Source organism: Garra rufa, chromosome 13 (genome assembly GCF_049309525.1).
Source record: "Garra rufa chromosome 13, GarRuf1.0, whole genome shotgun sequence".
Classification (NCBI taxonomy): Eukaryota; Metazoa; Chordata; class Actinopteri; order Cypriniformes; family Cyprinidae; genus Garra; species Garra rufa.
The window spans coordinates 7,970,342-7,986,020 of NC_133373.1; the positions used below are offsets into that span (position 1 = coordinate 7,970,342).

Consider the following 15,679-nt stretch of genomic DNA (forward strand, 5'->3'; position numbering starts at 1 on the left):
ATATGGCACCCCCCTTTGTAATACTCAGTAAATAGTCATTAATTATTTTTTGGCTTTTATCACTATTTATGTGATTTATTTCTTTTTTTTTTTTTTTTTTTATGAAATCCAAAATTTGAGCTGGGATATTTCTGAAATTTGGTTAATTTAGTGTATAAACAATATGCTACAAATGGTTTGTTCGTAGTGCAAATCAGTGTTCATAGTAAAATACAGCACTAGTATATAATCATGAATAAAATGGTGTTTACTTACTAAAAAATTATTTACAAATTTACATCATTTTAATTTACAGTTTTGGAAAAGGTTATTGACTATTTAAAAATAAAAAGAATGAAAGAAATTCGTCCTTATTTTACCTAACAGTGGTGTTGGGGTGAGAGGAGTGTCACATTTAGATTTCCAATTGAGTTTTTCTTTCAAGAAGTTGATTTTTTTTTTTTTGGGAACTTTAATTCTGTGCCTCTGCCATTCTTCTCCAGAACAAACAGCCATGCCTTCATTACATCTGATGTCTTCAACGATTTCAATGTCTTCTTCTAAAAGGAGAGAGTAATCAGAAACAACCCTCATTAATCATCATATCTCAGTTTTGGGGGGCATGCACAGCAATCAGACTAGTGGTCAAATGCGAAAGCTGCAAATCGCTCTATACCCAATTCTTTACTTCACTGAATGGCTTCACAGCTAGGGTGTGACATGACCAATGGTTGCTGATACCATAACAATGAATGATTAATGCGGTAAGCTGAATACTACAGTACCTGCACTTACGAAAAAGACGTTTATTTAAGTGTGCTATTAGTATACTTCTTTTAAACTATATTTAAAATATGAAAGTATACTTTCAGTCTACTTTTATGTGCTTCTCAGAAATGTGCTTTATATACTTCTCAGAAATGTACTTAAAATGACATTTAGGTATACTTGACTTTCTATACTATTTGAGCTATACTTTTACTCTGAAAATCTGTGTTTGCATTGTTCTATTACACACATCCTCTGTACCGAATTTCCAAAACACAAGTGAAGAAGAAACCAAAACAACAGATGCACACTTGTAATTTAACACAGTCATCAGATATAAAACAGCATCAAAACCATTGAAAAGGAAAACTGTAAAGTTATGGAATAAAATGTCGACCCATAAAGAGGTAATAATGACTGTCAAGCTTTTTGGTGTTAATTGACTTCATCTACATTTTGATTAACATGACTTTTTTTTAGTTGTTTTTGTTCAAAATGTTGTTTATTGATTTATTCTTTTTTTTAATATACTTACCCACATTCAAGTGTTTATAAAAACGATGTTTTGTATGTTCAGCTATCCATATAACATCGTAGTATACTTAAAGTATAATGTAAAGTTCACTTAAAGAAAACTTAAAACTATAAAACTACTAAGCTTGTAGTTTACTGATACTATATTTCAAAGTTGGGCTGCAAGGTATACCGGTACTACGGTAGTATCGCGATACTAAAGCTTAAAAATACCCGCGGTGCCATTGCATTTTTGAAACGGTAGTATCGTCCACACGGTAGTACTATAAGATATGTTGTATGCACGGCAGGAACACTGTTTAAAACGTTCATTTGAACATGCATGCCAGCAGAAACATTACAAGTTGATTGCTAAAATGTCTTTCTGCTGTGCTTTGTGTAGAAGAGGCTGTCTCTACGCTTCAGTGTTTCCCGACGCTTCAGTTCAGTTTAAAATGAGAAGTTGCACGCGCACGTCGTTGTTCATGCTGCAGCTTATCTGAAGAGAGGGCCTGATTCCGACCTGTTGATGTTATTTTAAAATAGCAGCTCAAGAATCAATTATTCAACATAAAAATATTTTACAAGAAAGTATTTTTGTATTTTTATTCATTTGCCCACTCTTAGAACAAGTATAATAATTCGTTTCTGGAAGCATCTTTGCCAGCATGAATGCAATTCCATTCATTAACGTAGACAGTGGCTTTGCACTTGGTTCTTATCAATCATTGTATATATATATATATATATTTTCAACATTATAAATTAAGAAAGCTGATCTGATCTAACAAAGGGTCTCCCATCCACATCTTGACCAAGCTTGAGCCTGCTTAGCTTCAGTGAGCAACCAGACTCTGACTACTGCATTCAACAATTGAACTTGCTGGGGGCAACTTAAGAAAGCTGATCTGATCTAACGGAGAGGTAGAGTATCCTGCCAGGCTCAAAGTGGCCGGCAGATTGCGCTACCACCCCTATAAATGATGTCAAATTCATGATTGATGAAGGTGATTTCACCCCCTGCTGGCCAGACTGAAACTACCACAAGCAGCAAACTAGATTTTCAGAAAATAGCGCATCCTGTCCGGCTCACTATAGCTGGCAGTAAGCGCTACCATCTCAATGAATGATATCAAAGTCATAATTAAGGTGTGGAATTCATGACCACAGAAGGTCAGGAGGCCAGTTTGATGCCTCATCAGACGGATGCTCCTCTTTACGGTTGCCGGTTTAAGGCTTCATTAAAAAGTCACTATTTTTCGCAGTCCGAAGTTTTGGAACCACATTGTACATGTCAGAAAACGAGCACCCCCTGCTGGTTGGACTAAAACTACCTACAGCAGCAAAATAGATTTCCAAAAAGGGTCTCCCATCCACATATTGACCAAGCTTGAGCCTGCCTAGCTTTAATAAGGAACCAGTCTCTGGCTACTGCATTCAACTTGCTTGGGGCAACTTAAAAAAGCTGATCTGATCTAACGGAGAGGTAGAGTATCCTGCCAGGCTCAAAGTGGCCGGCAGATTGCGCTACCACCCCTATAAATGATGTCAAATTCATGATTGATGAAGGTGATTTCACCCCCTGCTGGCCAGACTGAAACTACCACAAGCAGCAAACTAGATTTTCAGAAAATAGCGCATCCTGTCCGGCTCACTATAGCTGGCAGTAAGCGCTACCATCTCAATGAATGATATCAAAGTCATAATTAAGGTGTGGAATTCATGACCACAGAAGGTCAGGAGGCCAGTTTGATGCCTCATCAGACGGATGCTCCTCTTTACGGTTGCCGGTTTAAGGCTTCATTAAAAAGTCACTATTTTTCGCAGTCCGGAGTTTTGGAACCACATTGTACATGTCAGAAAACGAGCACCCCCTGCTGGTTGGACTAAAACTACCTCCAGCAGCAAACTAGATTTCCACAAAGGGTCTCGCATACACATATTGACCAAGCTTGAGCCTGCTTAGGTTCAGTGAGCAACCAGACTCTCACTACTGCATTCAACAATTGAACTTGCTTTGGGCAACTTAAGAAAGCTGATCTGATCTAACGGAGGGGTAGCGTATCCTGCCAGGCTCAAAGTGGCCGGCAGATTGCGCTACCACCCCTATAAATGAGGTCAAATTCATGATTGAGGAAGGTGATTACACCCCCTGCTGGCCAGACTGAAACTACCACAAGCAGCAAACTAGATTTTCAGAAAATAGCGCATCCTGACCGGCTCATTATAGCTAGCAGTATCCGCTACCAACTCAATGAATGATATCAAAGTCATAATTAAGGTGTGGAATTCATGACCACAGAAGGTCAGGAGGCCAGTTTGATGCTTCATCAGACGGATGCTCCTCTTTACGGTTGCCGGTTTAAGGCTTCATTAAAAAGTCAATATTTTTCGCAGTCCGAAGTTTTGGAACCACATTGTACATGTCAGAAAACGAGCACCCCCTGCTGGTTGGACTAAAACTACCTCCAGCAGCAAACTAGATTTTCACAAAGGGTCTCCCATCCACATATTGACAAAGCTTGAGCCTGCTTAGCTTCAGTGAGCAACCAGACTCTGACTACTGCATTCAACAATTGAACTTGTTTGGGGCAACTTAAGAAAGCTGATCTGATCTAACGGAGGGGTAGCGTATCCTGCCAGGCTCAAAGTGGCCGGCAGATTGCGCTACCACCCCTATAAATGAGGTCAAATTCATGATTGAGGAAGGTGATTTCACCCCCTGCTGGCCAGAATGAAACTACCACAAGCAGCAAACTAGATTTTCAGAAAATAGCGCATCCTGACCGGCTCATTATAGCTAGCAGTATCCGCTACCAACTCAATGAATGATATCAAAGTCATAATTAAGGTGTGGAATTCATGACCACAGAAGGTCAGGAGGCCAGTTTGATGCCTCATCAGACGGATGCTCCTCTTTACGGTTGCCGGTTTAAGGCTTCATTAAAAAGTCAATATTTTTCGCAGTCCGAAGATTTGGAACCAAATTGTACATGTCAGAAAACGAGCACCCCCTGCTGGTTGGACTAAAACTACCTACAGCAGCAAACTAGACTTCCACAAAGGGTCTCCCATCCACATATTGACCAAGCTTGAGCCTGCTTAGCTTTAATAAGCAACCAGACTCTGGCTACTGCATTCAACTTGCTTGGGGCAACTTAAGAAAGCTGATCTGATCTAACGGAGGGGTAGCGTATCCTGCCAGGCTCAAAGTGGCCGGCAGATTGCGCTACCACCCCTATAAATGAGGTCAAATTCATGATTGAGGAAGGTGATTACACCCCCTGTTGGCCAGACTGAAACTACCACAAGCAGCAAACTAGATTTTCAGAAAATAGGGCATCCTGACCGGCTCAATATAGCAGGCAGTATGCGCTACAACCTCAATGAATGATATCAAAGTCATAATTAAGGTGGGGAATTCATGACCACAGAAGGTCAGGAGGCCAGTTTCATGCCTCATCAGACGGATGCGCCTCTTTACGGTTGCCGGTTTAAGGCTTCATGAAAAAGTCACTATTTTTCGCAGTCCGAAGATTTGGAACCAAATTGTACATGTCAGAAAACGAGCACCCCCTGCTGGTTGGACTAAAAGGACCTACAGCAGCAAACTAGATTTCCACAAAGGGTCTCCCATCCACATATTGACCAAGCTTGAGCCTGCTTAGCTTTAATAAACAACCAGACTCTGGCTACTGCATTCAACTTGCTTGGGGCCACTTAAAAAAGCTGATCTGATCTAACGGAGGGGTAGCGTATCCTGCCAGGCTCAAAGTGGCCGGCAGATTGCGCTACCACCCCTATAAATGAGGTCAAATTCATGATTGAGGAAGGTGATTACAACCCCTGCTGGCCAGACTGAAACTACCACAAGCAGCAAACTAGATTTTCAGAAAATAGGGCATCCTGACCGGCTCAATATAGCTGGCAGTATGCGCTACCACCTCAATGAACGATATCAAAGTCATAATTAAGGTGGGGAATTCATGACCACAGAAGGTCAGGAGGCCAGTTTCATGCCTCATCAGACGGATGCGCCTCTTTACGGTTGCCGGTTTAAGGCTTCATTAAAAAGTCACTATTTTTCGCAGTCCGAAGTTTTGGAACCACATTGTACATGTCAGAAAACGAGCACCCCCTGCTGGTTGGACTAAAACTACCTCCAGCAACAAACTAGATTTCCACAAATGGTCTCCCATCCACATCTTGACCAAGCTTGAGCCTGCTTAGCTTCAGTGAGCAACCAAACTCTGACTACCGCATTCAACAATTTAATTTGCTTGAAGCAACTTAAGAAAGCTGATCTGATCTAACGGAGGGGTAGCGTATGCTGCCAGGCTCAAAGTGGCCGGCAGATTGCGCTACCACCCCTATAAATGAGGTCAAATTCATGATTGAGGAAGGTGATTACACCCCCTGCTGGCCAGACTGAAACTGCCACAAGCAGCAAACTAGATTTTCAGAAAATAGCGCATCCTGACCGGCTCATTATAGCTAGCAGTATCCGCTACCAACTCAATGAATGATATCAAAGTCATAATTAAGGTGTGGAATTCATGACCACAGAAGGTCAGGAGGCCAGTTTGATGCCTCATCAGAAGGATGCTCCTCTTTACGGCTGCCGGTTTAAGGCTTCATTAAAAACTCACTATTTTTCGCAGTCCGAAGTTTTGGAACCACATGTATGTCAGAAAACGAGCACCCCCTGCTGGTTGGACTAAAACTACCTCCAGCAGCAAACTAGATTTCCACAAAGTGTCTCCCATTCACATATTGACAAAGCTTGAGCCTGCTTAGCTTCAGTGAGCAACCAAACTCTGACTACTGCATTCAACAATTGAACTTGCTTGGGGCAACTTAAGAAAGCTGATCTGATCTAACGGAGGGGTAGCGTATGCTGCCAGGCTCAAAGTGGCCGGCAGATTGCGCTACCACCCCTATAAATGAGGTCAAATTCATGATTGAGGAAGGTGATTACACCCCCTGTTGGCCAGACTGAAACTACCACAAGCAGCAAACTAGATTTTCAGAAAATAGGGCATCCTGACCGGCTCAATATAGCAGGCAGTATGCTCTACAACCTCAATGAATGATATCAAAGTCATAATTAAGGTGGGGAATTCATGACCACAGAAGGTCAGGAGGCCAGTTTCATGCCTCATCAGATGGATGCGCCTCTTTACGGTTGCCGGTTTAAGGCTTCATTAAAAAGTCACTATTTTTCGCAGTCCGAAGATTTGGAACCAAATTGTACATGTCAGAAAACGAGCACCCCCTGCTGGTTGGACTAAAACGACCTACAGCAGCAAACTAGATTTCCACAAAGGGTCTCCCATCCACATATTGACCAAGCTTGAGCCTGCTTAGCTTTAATAAGCAACCAGATTATGGCTACTGCATTCAACTTGCTTGGGGCCACTTAAAAAAGCTGATCTGATCTAACGGAGGGGTAGCGTATCCTGCCAGGCTCAAAGTGGCCGGCAGATTGCGCTACCACCCCTATAAATGAGGTCAAATTCATGATTGAGGAAGGTGATTACAACCCCTGCTGGCCAGACTGAAACTACCACAAGCAGCAAACTAGATTTTCAGAAAATAGGGCATCCTGACCGGCTCAATATAGCTGGCAGTATGCGCTACCACCTCAATGAACGATATCAAAGTCATAATTAAGGTGGGGAATTCATGACCACAGAAGGTCAGGAGGCCAGTTTCATGCCTCATCAGACGGATGCGCCTCTTTACGGTTGCCGGTTTAAGGCTTCATTAAAAAGTCACTATTTTTCGCAGTCCGAAGTTTTGGAACCACATTGTACATGTCAGAAAACGAGCACCCCCTGCTGGTTGGACTAAAACTACCTCCAGCAACAAACTATATTTCCACAAAGGGTCTCCCATCCACATATTGACCAAGCTTGAGCCTGCTTAGCTTTAATAAGGAACCAGACTCTGGCTACTGCATTCAACTTGCTTGGGGGAACTTAAAAAAGCTGATCTGATCTAACGGAGGGGTAGCGTATCCTGCCAGGCTCAAAGTGGCCGGCAGATTGCGCTACCACCCCTATAAATGAGGTCAAATTCATGATTGAGGAAGGTGATTACAACCCCTGCTGGCCAGACTGAAACTACCACAAGCAGCAAACTAGATTTTCAGAAAATAGCGCATCCTGACCGGCTCATTATAGCTAGCAGTATCCGCTACCACCTCAATGAACGATATCAAAGTCATAATTAAGGTGGGGAATTCATGACCACAGAAGGTCAGGAGGCCAGTTTCATGCCTCATCAGACGGATGCGCCTCTTTACGGTTGCCGGTTTAAGGCTTCATTAAAAAGTCACTATTTTTCGCAGTCCGAAGTTTTGGAACCACATTGTACATGTCAGAAAACGAGCACCCCCTGCTGGTTGGACTAAAACTACCTCCAGAAGGAAACTAGCTTTCCACAAAGGGTCTCCCATCCACATATTGACCAAGCTTCAGCCTGCTTAGCTTCAGTGAGCAACCAAACTCTGACTACTGCATTCAACAATTGAACTTGCTTGGAGCAACTTAAGAAAGCTGATCTGATCTAACGGAGGGGTAGCGTATCCTGCCAGGCTCAAAGTGGCCGGCAGATTGCGCTACCACCCCTATAAATGAGGTCAAATTCATGATTGATGAAGGTGATTTCACCCCCTGCTGGTCAGACTGAAACTAACACAAGCAGCAAACTAGATTTTCAGAAAATAGCGCATCCTGACCGGCTCATTATAGCTAGCAGTATCCGCTACCAACTCAATGAATGATATCAAAGTCATAATTAAGGTGTGGAATTCATGACCACAGAAGGTCAGGAGGCCAGTTTGATGCCTCATCAGACGGATGCTCCTCTTTACGGTTGCCGGTTTAAGGCTTCATTAAAAAGTCAATATTTTTCGCAGTCCGAAGATTTGGAACCAAATTGTACATGTCAGAAAACGAGCACCCCCTGCTGGTTGGACTAAAACTACCTACAGCAGCAAACTAGATTTCCACAAAGGGTCTCCCATCCACATATTGACCAAGCTTGAGCCTGCTTAGCTTTAATAAGCAACCAGACTCTGGCTACTGCATTCAACTTGCTTGGGCCAACTTAAGAAAGCTGATCTGATCTAACGGAGGGGTAGCGTATCCTGCCAGGCTCAAAGTGGCCGGCAGATTGCGCTACCACCCCTATAAATGAGGTCAAATTCATGATTGAGGAAGGTGATTACAACCCCTGCTGGCCAGACTGAAACTACCACAAGCAGCAAACTAGATTTTCAGAAAATAGGGCATCCTGACCGGCTCAATATAGCTGGCAGTATGCGCTACCACCTCAATGAACGATATCAAAGTCATAATTAAGGTGGGGAATTCATGACCACAGAAGGTCAGGAGGCCAGTTTCATGCCTCATCAGACGGATGCGCCTCTTTACGGTTGCCGGTTTAAGGCTTCATTAAAAAGTCACTATTTTTCGCAGTCCGAAGTTTTGGAACCACATTGTACATGTCAGAAAACGAGCACCCCCTGCTGGTTGGACTAAAACTACCTCCAGCAACAAACTAGATTTCCACAAATGGTCTCCCATCCACATCTTGACCAAGCTTGAGCCTGCTTAGCTTCAGTGAGCAACCAAACTCTGACTACCGCATTCAACAATTTAACTTGCTTGCAGCAACTTAAGAAAGCTGATCTGATCTAACGGAGGGGTAGCGTATGCTGCCAGGCTCAAAGTGGCCGGCAGATTGCGCTACCACCCCTATAAATGAGGTCAAATTCATGATTGAGGAAGGTGATTACAACCCCTGCTGGCCAGACTGAAACTACCACAAGCAGCAAACTAGATTTTCAGAAAATAGCGCATCCTGACCGGCTCATTATAGCTAGCAGTATCCGCTACCAACTCAATGAATGATATCAAAGTCATAATTAAGGTGTGGAATTCATGACCACAGAAGGTCAGGAGGCCAGTTTGATGCCTCATCAGACGGATGCTCCTCTTTACGGTTGCCGGTTTAAGGCTTCATTAAAAAGTCAATATTTTTCGCAGTCCGAAGATTTGGAACCAAATTGTACATGTCAGAAAACGAGCACCCCCTGCTGGTTGGACTAAAACTACCTACAGCAGCAAACTAGATTTCCACAAAGGGTCTCCCATCCACATATTGACCAAGCTTGAGCCTGCTTAGCTTTAATAAGCAACCAGACTCTGGCTACTGCATTCAACTTGCTTGGGCCAACTTAAGAAAGCTGATCTGATCTAACGGAGGGGTAGCGTATCCTGCCAGGCTCAAAGTGGCCGGCAGATTGCGCTACCACCCCTATAAATGAGGTCAAATTCATGATTGAGGAAGGTGATTACAACCCCTGCTGGCCAGACTGAAACTACCACAAGCAGCAAACTAGATTTTCAGAAAATAGGGCATCCTGACCGGCTCAATATAGCTGGCAGTATGCGCTACCACCTCAATGAACGATATCAAAGTCATAATTAAGGTGGGGAATTCATGACCACAGAAGGTCAGGAGGCCAGTTTCATGCCTCATCAGACGGATGCGCCTCTTTACGGTTGCCGGTTTAAGGCTTCATTAAAAAGTCACTATTTTTCGCAGTCCGAAGTTTTGGAACCACATTGTACATGTCAGAAAACGAGCACCCCCTGCTGGTTGGACTAAAACTACCTCCAGCAACAAACTAGATTTCCACAAATGGTCTCCCATCCACATCTTGACCAAGCTTGAGCCTGCTTAGCTTCAGTGAGCAACCAAACTCTGACTACCGCATTCAACAATTTAACTTGCTTGCAGCAACTTAAGAAAGCTGATCTGATCTAACGGAGGGGTAGCGTATGCTGCCAGGCTCAAAGTGGCCGGCAGATTGCGCTACCACCCCTATAAATGAGGTCAAATTCATGATTGAGGAAGGTGATTACAACCCCTGCTGGCCAGACTGAAACTACCACAAGCAGCAAACTAGATTTTCAGAAAATAGCGCATCCTGACCGGCTCATTATAGCTAGCAGTATCCGCTACCACCTCAATGAACGATATCAAAGTCATAATTAAGGTGGGGAATTCATGACCACAGAAGGTCAGGAGGCCAGTTTCATGCCTCATCAGACGGATGCGCCTCTTTACGGTTGCCGGTTTAAGGCTTCATTAAAAAGTCACTATTTTTCGCAGTCCGAAGTTTTGGAACCACATTGTACATGTCAGAAAACGAGCACCCCCTGCTGGTTGGACTAAAACTACCTCCAGAAGGAAACTAGCTTTCCACAAAGGGTCTCCCATCCACATATTGACCAAGCTTCAGCCTGCTTAGCTTCAGTGAGCAACCAAACTCTGACTACTGCATTCAACAATTGAACTTGCTTGGAGCAACTTAAGAAAGCTGATCTGATCTAACGGAGGGGTAGCGTATCCTGCCAGGCTCAAAGTGGCCGGCAGATTGCGCTACCACCCCTATAAATGAGGTCAAATTCATGATTGATGAAGGTGATTTCACCCCCTGCTGGTCAGACTGAAACTAACACAAGCAGCAAACTAGATTTTCAGAAAATAGCGCATCCTGACCGGCTCATTATAGCTAGCAGTATCCGCTACCAACTCAATGAATGATATCAAAGTCATAATTAAGGTGTGGAATTCATGACCACAGAAGGTCAGGAGGCCAGTTTGATGCCTCATCAGACGGATGCTCCTCTTTACGGTTGCCGGTTTAAGGCTTCATTAAAAAGTCAATATTTTTCGCAGTCCGAAGATTTGGAACCAAATTGTACATGTCAGAAAACGAGCACCCCCTGCTGGTTGGACTAAAACTACCTCCAGCTGCAAACTAGATTTCCACAAAGTGTCTCCCATTCACATATTGACAAAGCTTGAGCCTGCTTAGCTTCAGTGAGCAACCAAACTCTGACTACTGCATTCAACAATTGAACTTGCTTGGGGCAACTTAAGAAAGCTGATCTGATCTAACGGAGGGGTAGCGTATCCTGCCAGGCTCAAAGTGGCCGGCAGATTGCGCTACCACCCCTATAAATGAGGTCAAATTCATGATTGAGGAAGGTGATTTCACCCCCTGCTGGTCAGACTGAAACTACCACAAGCAGCAAACTAGATTTTCAGAAAATAGCGCATCCTGACCGGCTCATTATAGCTAGCAGTATCCGCTACCAACTCAATGAATGATATCAAAGTCATAATTAAGGTGTGGAATTCATGACCACAGAAGGTCAGGAGGCCAGTTTGATGCCTCATCAGACGGATGCTCCTCTTTACGGTTGCCGGTTTAAGGCTTCATTAAAAAGTCAATATTTTTCGCAGTCCGAAGATTTGGAACCAAATTGTACATGTCAGAAAACGAGCACCCCCTGCTGGTTGGACTAAAACTACCTACAGCAGCAAACTAGATTTCCACAAAGGGTCTCCCATCCACATATTGACCAAGCTTGAGCCTGCTTAGCTTTAATAAGCAACCAGACTCTGGCTACTGCATTCAACTTGCTTGGGGCAACTTAAGAAAGCTGATCTGATCTAACGGAGGGGTAGCGTATCCTGCCAGGCTCAAAGTGGCCGGCAGATTGCGCTACCACCCCTATAAATGAGGTCAAATTCATGATTGAGGAAGGTGATTACACCCCCTGTTGGCCAGACTGAAACTACCACAAGCAGCAAACTAGATTTTCAGAAAATAGGGCATCCTGACCGGCTCAATATAGCAGGCAGTATGCGCTACAACCTCAATGAATGATATCAAAGTCATAATTAAGGTGGGGAATTCATGACCACAGAAGGTCAGGAGGCCAGTTTCATGCCTCATCAGACGGATGCGCCTCTTTACATTTGCCGGTTTAAGGCTTCATGAAAAAGTCACTATTTTTCGCAGTCCGAAGATTTGGAACCAAATTGTACATGTCAGAAAACGAGCACCCCCTGCTGGTTGGACTAAAAGGACCTACAGCAGCAAACTAGATTTCCACAAAGGGTCTCCCATCCACATATTGACCAAGCTTGAGCCTGCTTAGCTTTAATAAGCAACCAGATTATGGCTACTGCATTCAACTTGCTTGGGGCCACTTAAAAAAGCTGATCTGATCTAACGGAGGGGTAGCGTATCCTGCCAGGCTCAAAGTGGCCGGCAGATTGCGCTACCACCCCTATAAATGAGGTCAAATTCATGATTGAGGAAGGTGATTACAACCCCTGCTGGCCAGACTGAAACTACCACAAGCAGCAAACTAGATTTTCAGAAAATAGGGCATCCTGACCGGCTCAATATAGCTGGCAGTATGCGCTACCACCTCAATGAACGATATCAAAGTCATAATTAAGGTGGGGAATTCATGACCACAGAAGGTCAGGAGGCCAGTTTCATGCCTCATCAGACGGATGCGCCTCTTTACGGTTGCCGGTTTAAGGCTTCATTAAAAAGTCACTATTTTTCGCAGTCCGAAGTTTTGGAACCACATTGTACATGTCAGAAAACGAGCACCCCCTGCTGGTTGGACTAAAACTACCTCCAGCAACAAACTAGATTTCCACAAATGGTCTCCCATCCACATCTTGACCAAGCTTGAGCCTGCTTAGCTTCAGTGAGCAACCAAACTCTGACTACCGCATTCAACAATTTAACTTGCTTGCAGCAACTTAAGAAAGCTGATCTGATCTAACGGAGGGGTAGCGTATGCTGCCAGGCTCAAAGTGGCCGGCAGATTGCGCTACCACCCCTATAAATGAGGTCAAATTCATGATTGAGGAAGGTGATTACACCCCCTGCTGGCCAGACTGAAACTACCACAAGCAGCAAACTAGATTTTCAGAAAATAGCGCATCCTGACCGGCTCATTATAGCTAGCAGTATCCGCTACCAACTCAATGAATGATATCAAAGTCATAATTAAGGTGTGGAATTCATGACCACAGAAGGTCAGGAGGCCAGTCTGATGCCTCATCAGACGGATGCTCCTCTTTACGGTTGCAGGTTTAAGGCTTCATTAAAAAGTCACTATTTTTCGCAGTCCGAAGTTTTGGAACCACATTGTACATGTCAGAAAACGAGCACCCCCTGCTGGTTGGACTAAAACTACCTCCAGAAGCAAACTAGCTTTCCACAAAAGGTCTCCCATCCACATATTGACCAAGCTCCAGCCTGCTTAGCTTCAGTGAGCAACCAAACTCTGACTACTGCATTCAACAATTGAACTTGCTTGGAGCAACTTAAGAAAGCTGATCTGATCTAACGGAGGGGTAGCGTATCCTGCCAGGCTCAAAGTGGCCGGCAGATTGCGCTACCACCCCTATAAATGAGGTCAAATTCATGATTGATGAAGGTGATTTCACCCCCTGCTGGTCAGACTGAAACTACCACAAGCAGCAAACTAGATTTTCAGAAAATAGCGCATCCTGACCGGCTCATTATAGCTAGCAGTATCCGCTACCAACTCAATGAATGATATCAAAGTCATAATTAAGGTGTGGAATTCATGACCACAGAAGGTCAGGAGGCCAGTCTGATGCCTCATCAGACGGATGCTCCTCTTTACGGTTGCCGGTTTAAGGCTTCATTAAAAAGTCACTATTTTTCGCAGTCCAAAGTTTTGGAACCACATTGTACATGTCAGAAAACGAGCACCCCCTGCTGGTTGGACTAAAACTACCTACAGCAGCAAACTAGATTTCCACAAAGAGTCTCCCATCCACATATTGAACAAGCTTGAACCTGCTTAGCTTCAGTGAACAACCAGTCTCTGACTACCGCATTCAACAACTGAACTTGCTTGCAGCAACTTAATAAAGCTGATCTGATCTAACGGAGGGGTAGCGTATCCTGCCAGGCTCAAAGTGGCCGGCAGATTGCGCTACCACCCCTATAAATGAGGTCAAATTCATGATTGAGGAAGGTGATTACACCCCCTGCTGACCAGACTGAAACTACCACAAGCAGCAAACTAGATTTTCAGAAAATAGGGCATCCTGACCGGCTCAATATAGCTGGCAGTATGCGCTACCACCTCAATGAATGATATCAAAGTCATAATTAAGGTGGGGAATTCATGACCACAGAAGGTCAGGAGGCCAGTTTGATGCCTCATCAGACGGATGCTCCTCTTTACGGTTGCCGGTTTAAGGCTTCATTAAAAAGTCACTATTTTTCGCAGTCTGAAGTTTTGGAACCACATTGTACATGTCAGAAAACGAGCACCCCCTGCTGGTTGGACTAAAACTACCTACAGCAGCAAAATAGATTTCCACAAAGGGTCTCCCATCCACATATTGACCAAGCTTGAGCCTGCCTAGCTTTAATAAGGAACCAGTCTCTGGCTACTGCATTCAACTTGCTTGGGGCAAGTTAAAAAAGCTGATCTGATCTAACGGAGGGGTAGCGTATCCTGCCAGGCTCAAAGTGGCCGGCAGATTGCGCTACCACCCCTATAAATGAAGTCAAATTCATGATTGAGGAAGGTGATTACACCCCCTGCTGGCCAGACTGAAACTACCACAAGCAGCAAACTAGATTTTCAGAAAATAGCGCATCCTGACCGGCTCATTATAGCTAGCAGTATCCGCTACCAACTCAATGAATGATATCAAAGTCATAATTAAGGTGTGGAATTCATGACCACAGAAGGTCAGGAGGCCAGTCTGATGCCTCATCAGACGGATGCTCCTCTTTACGGTTGCCGGTTTAAGGCTTCATTAAAAAGTCACTATTTTTCGCAGTCCGAAGTTTTGGAACCACATTGTACATGTCAGAAAACGAGCACCCCCTGCTGGTTGGACTAAAACTACCTACAGCAGCAAACTAGATTTCCACAAAGGGTCTCCCATCCACATATTGAACAAGCTTGAACCTGCTTAGCTTCAGTGAGCAACCAGTCTCTGACTACCGCATTCAACAACTGAACTTGCTTGCAGCAACTTAATAAAGCTGATCTGATCTAACGGAGGGGTAGCGTATCCTGCCAGGCTCAAAGTGGCCGGCAGATTGCGCTACCACCCCTATAAATGAGGTCAAATTCATGATTGAGGAAGGTGATTACACCCCCTGCTGACCAGACTGAAACTACCACAAGCAGCAAACTAGATTTTCAGAAAATAGGGCATCCTGACCGGCTCAATATAGCTGGCAGTATGCGCTACCACCTCAATGAATGATATCAAAGTCATAATTAAGGTGGGGAATTCATGACCACAGAAGGTCAGGAGGCCAGTTTGATGCCTCATCAGACGGATGCTCCTCTTTACGGTTGCCGGTTTAAGGCTTCATTAAAAAGTCACTATTTTTCGCAGTCCGAAGTTTTGGAACCACATTGTACATGTCAGAAAACGAGCACCCCCTGCTGGTTGGACTAAAACTACCTACAGCAGCAAAATAGATTTCCAAAAAGGGTCTCCCATCCACATATTGACCAAGCTT

General features: G+C 44.1%; 1 protein-coding gene across 1 annotated transcript in view; it reads right to left on the reverse strand.

The window, feature by feature from the left end:
• Window positions 1-15,679, reverse strand: part of LOC141283519 (tumor necrosis factor alpha-induced protein 2-like) — an 87,478-nt gene that overhangs the window by 16,441 nt on the left and 55,358 nt on the right. The window contains exon 2 of the mRNA XM_073816804.1: window positions 360-539. Coding sequence (XP_073672905.1) covers window positions 360-539 — 180 coding nt within the window. The remainder of the gene's footprint in view (window positions 1-359; window positions 540-15,679) is intronic.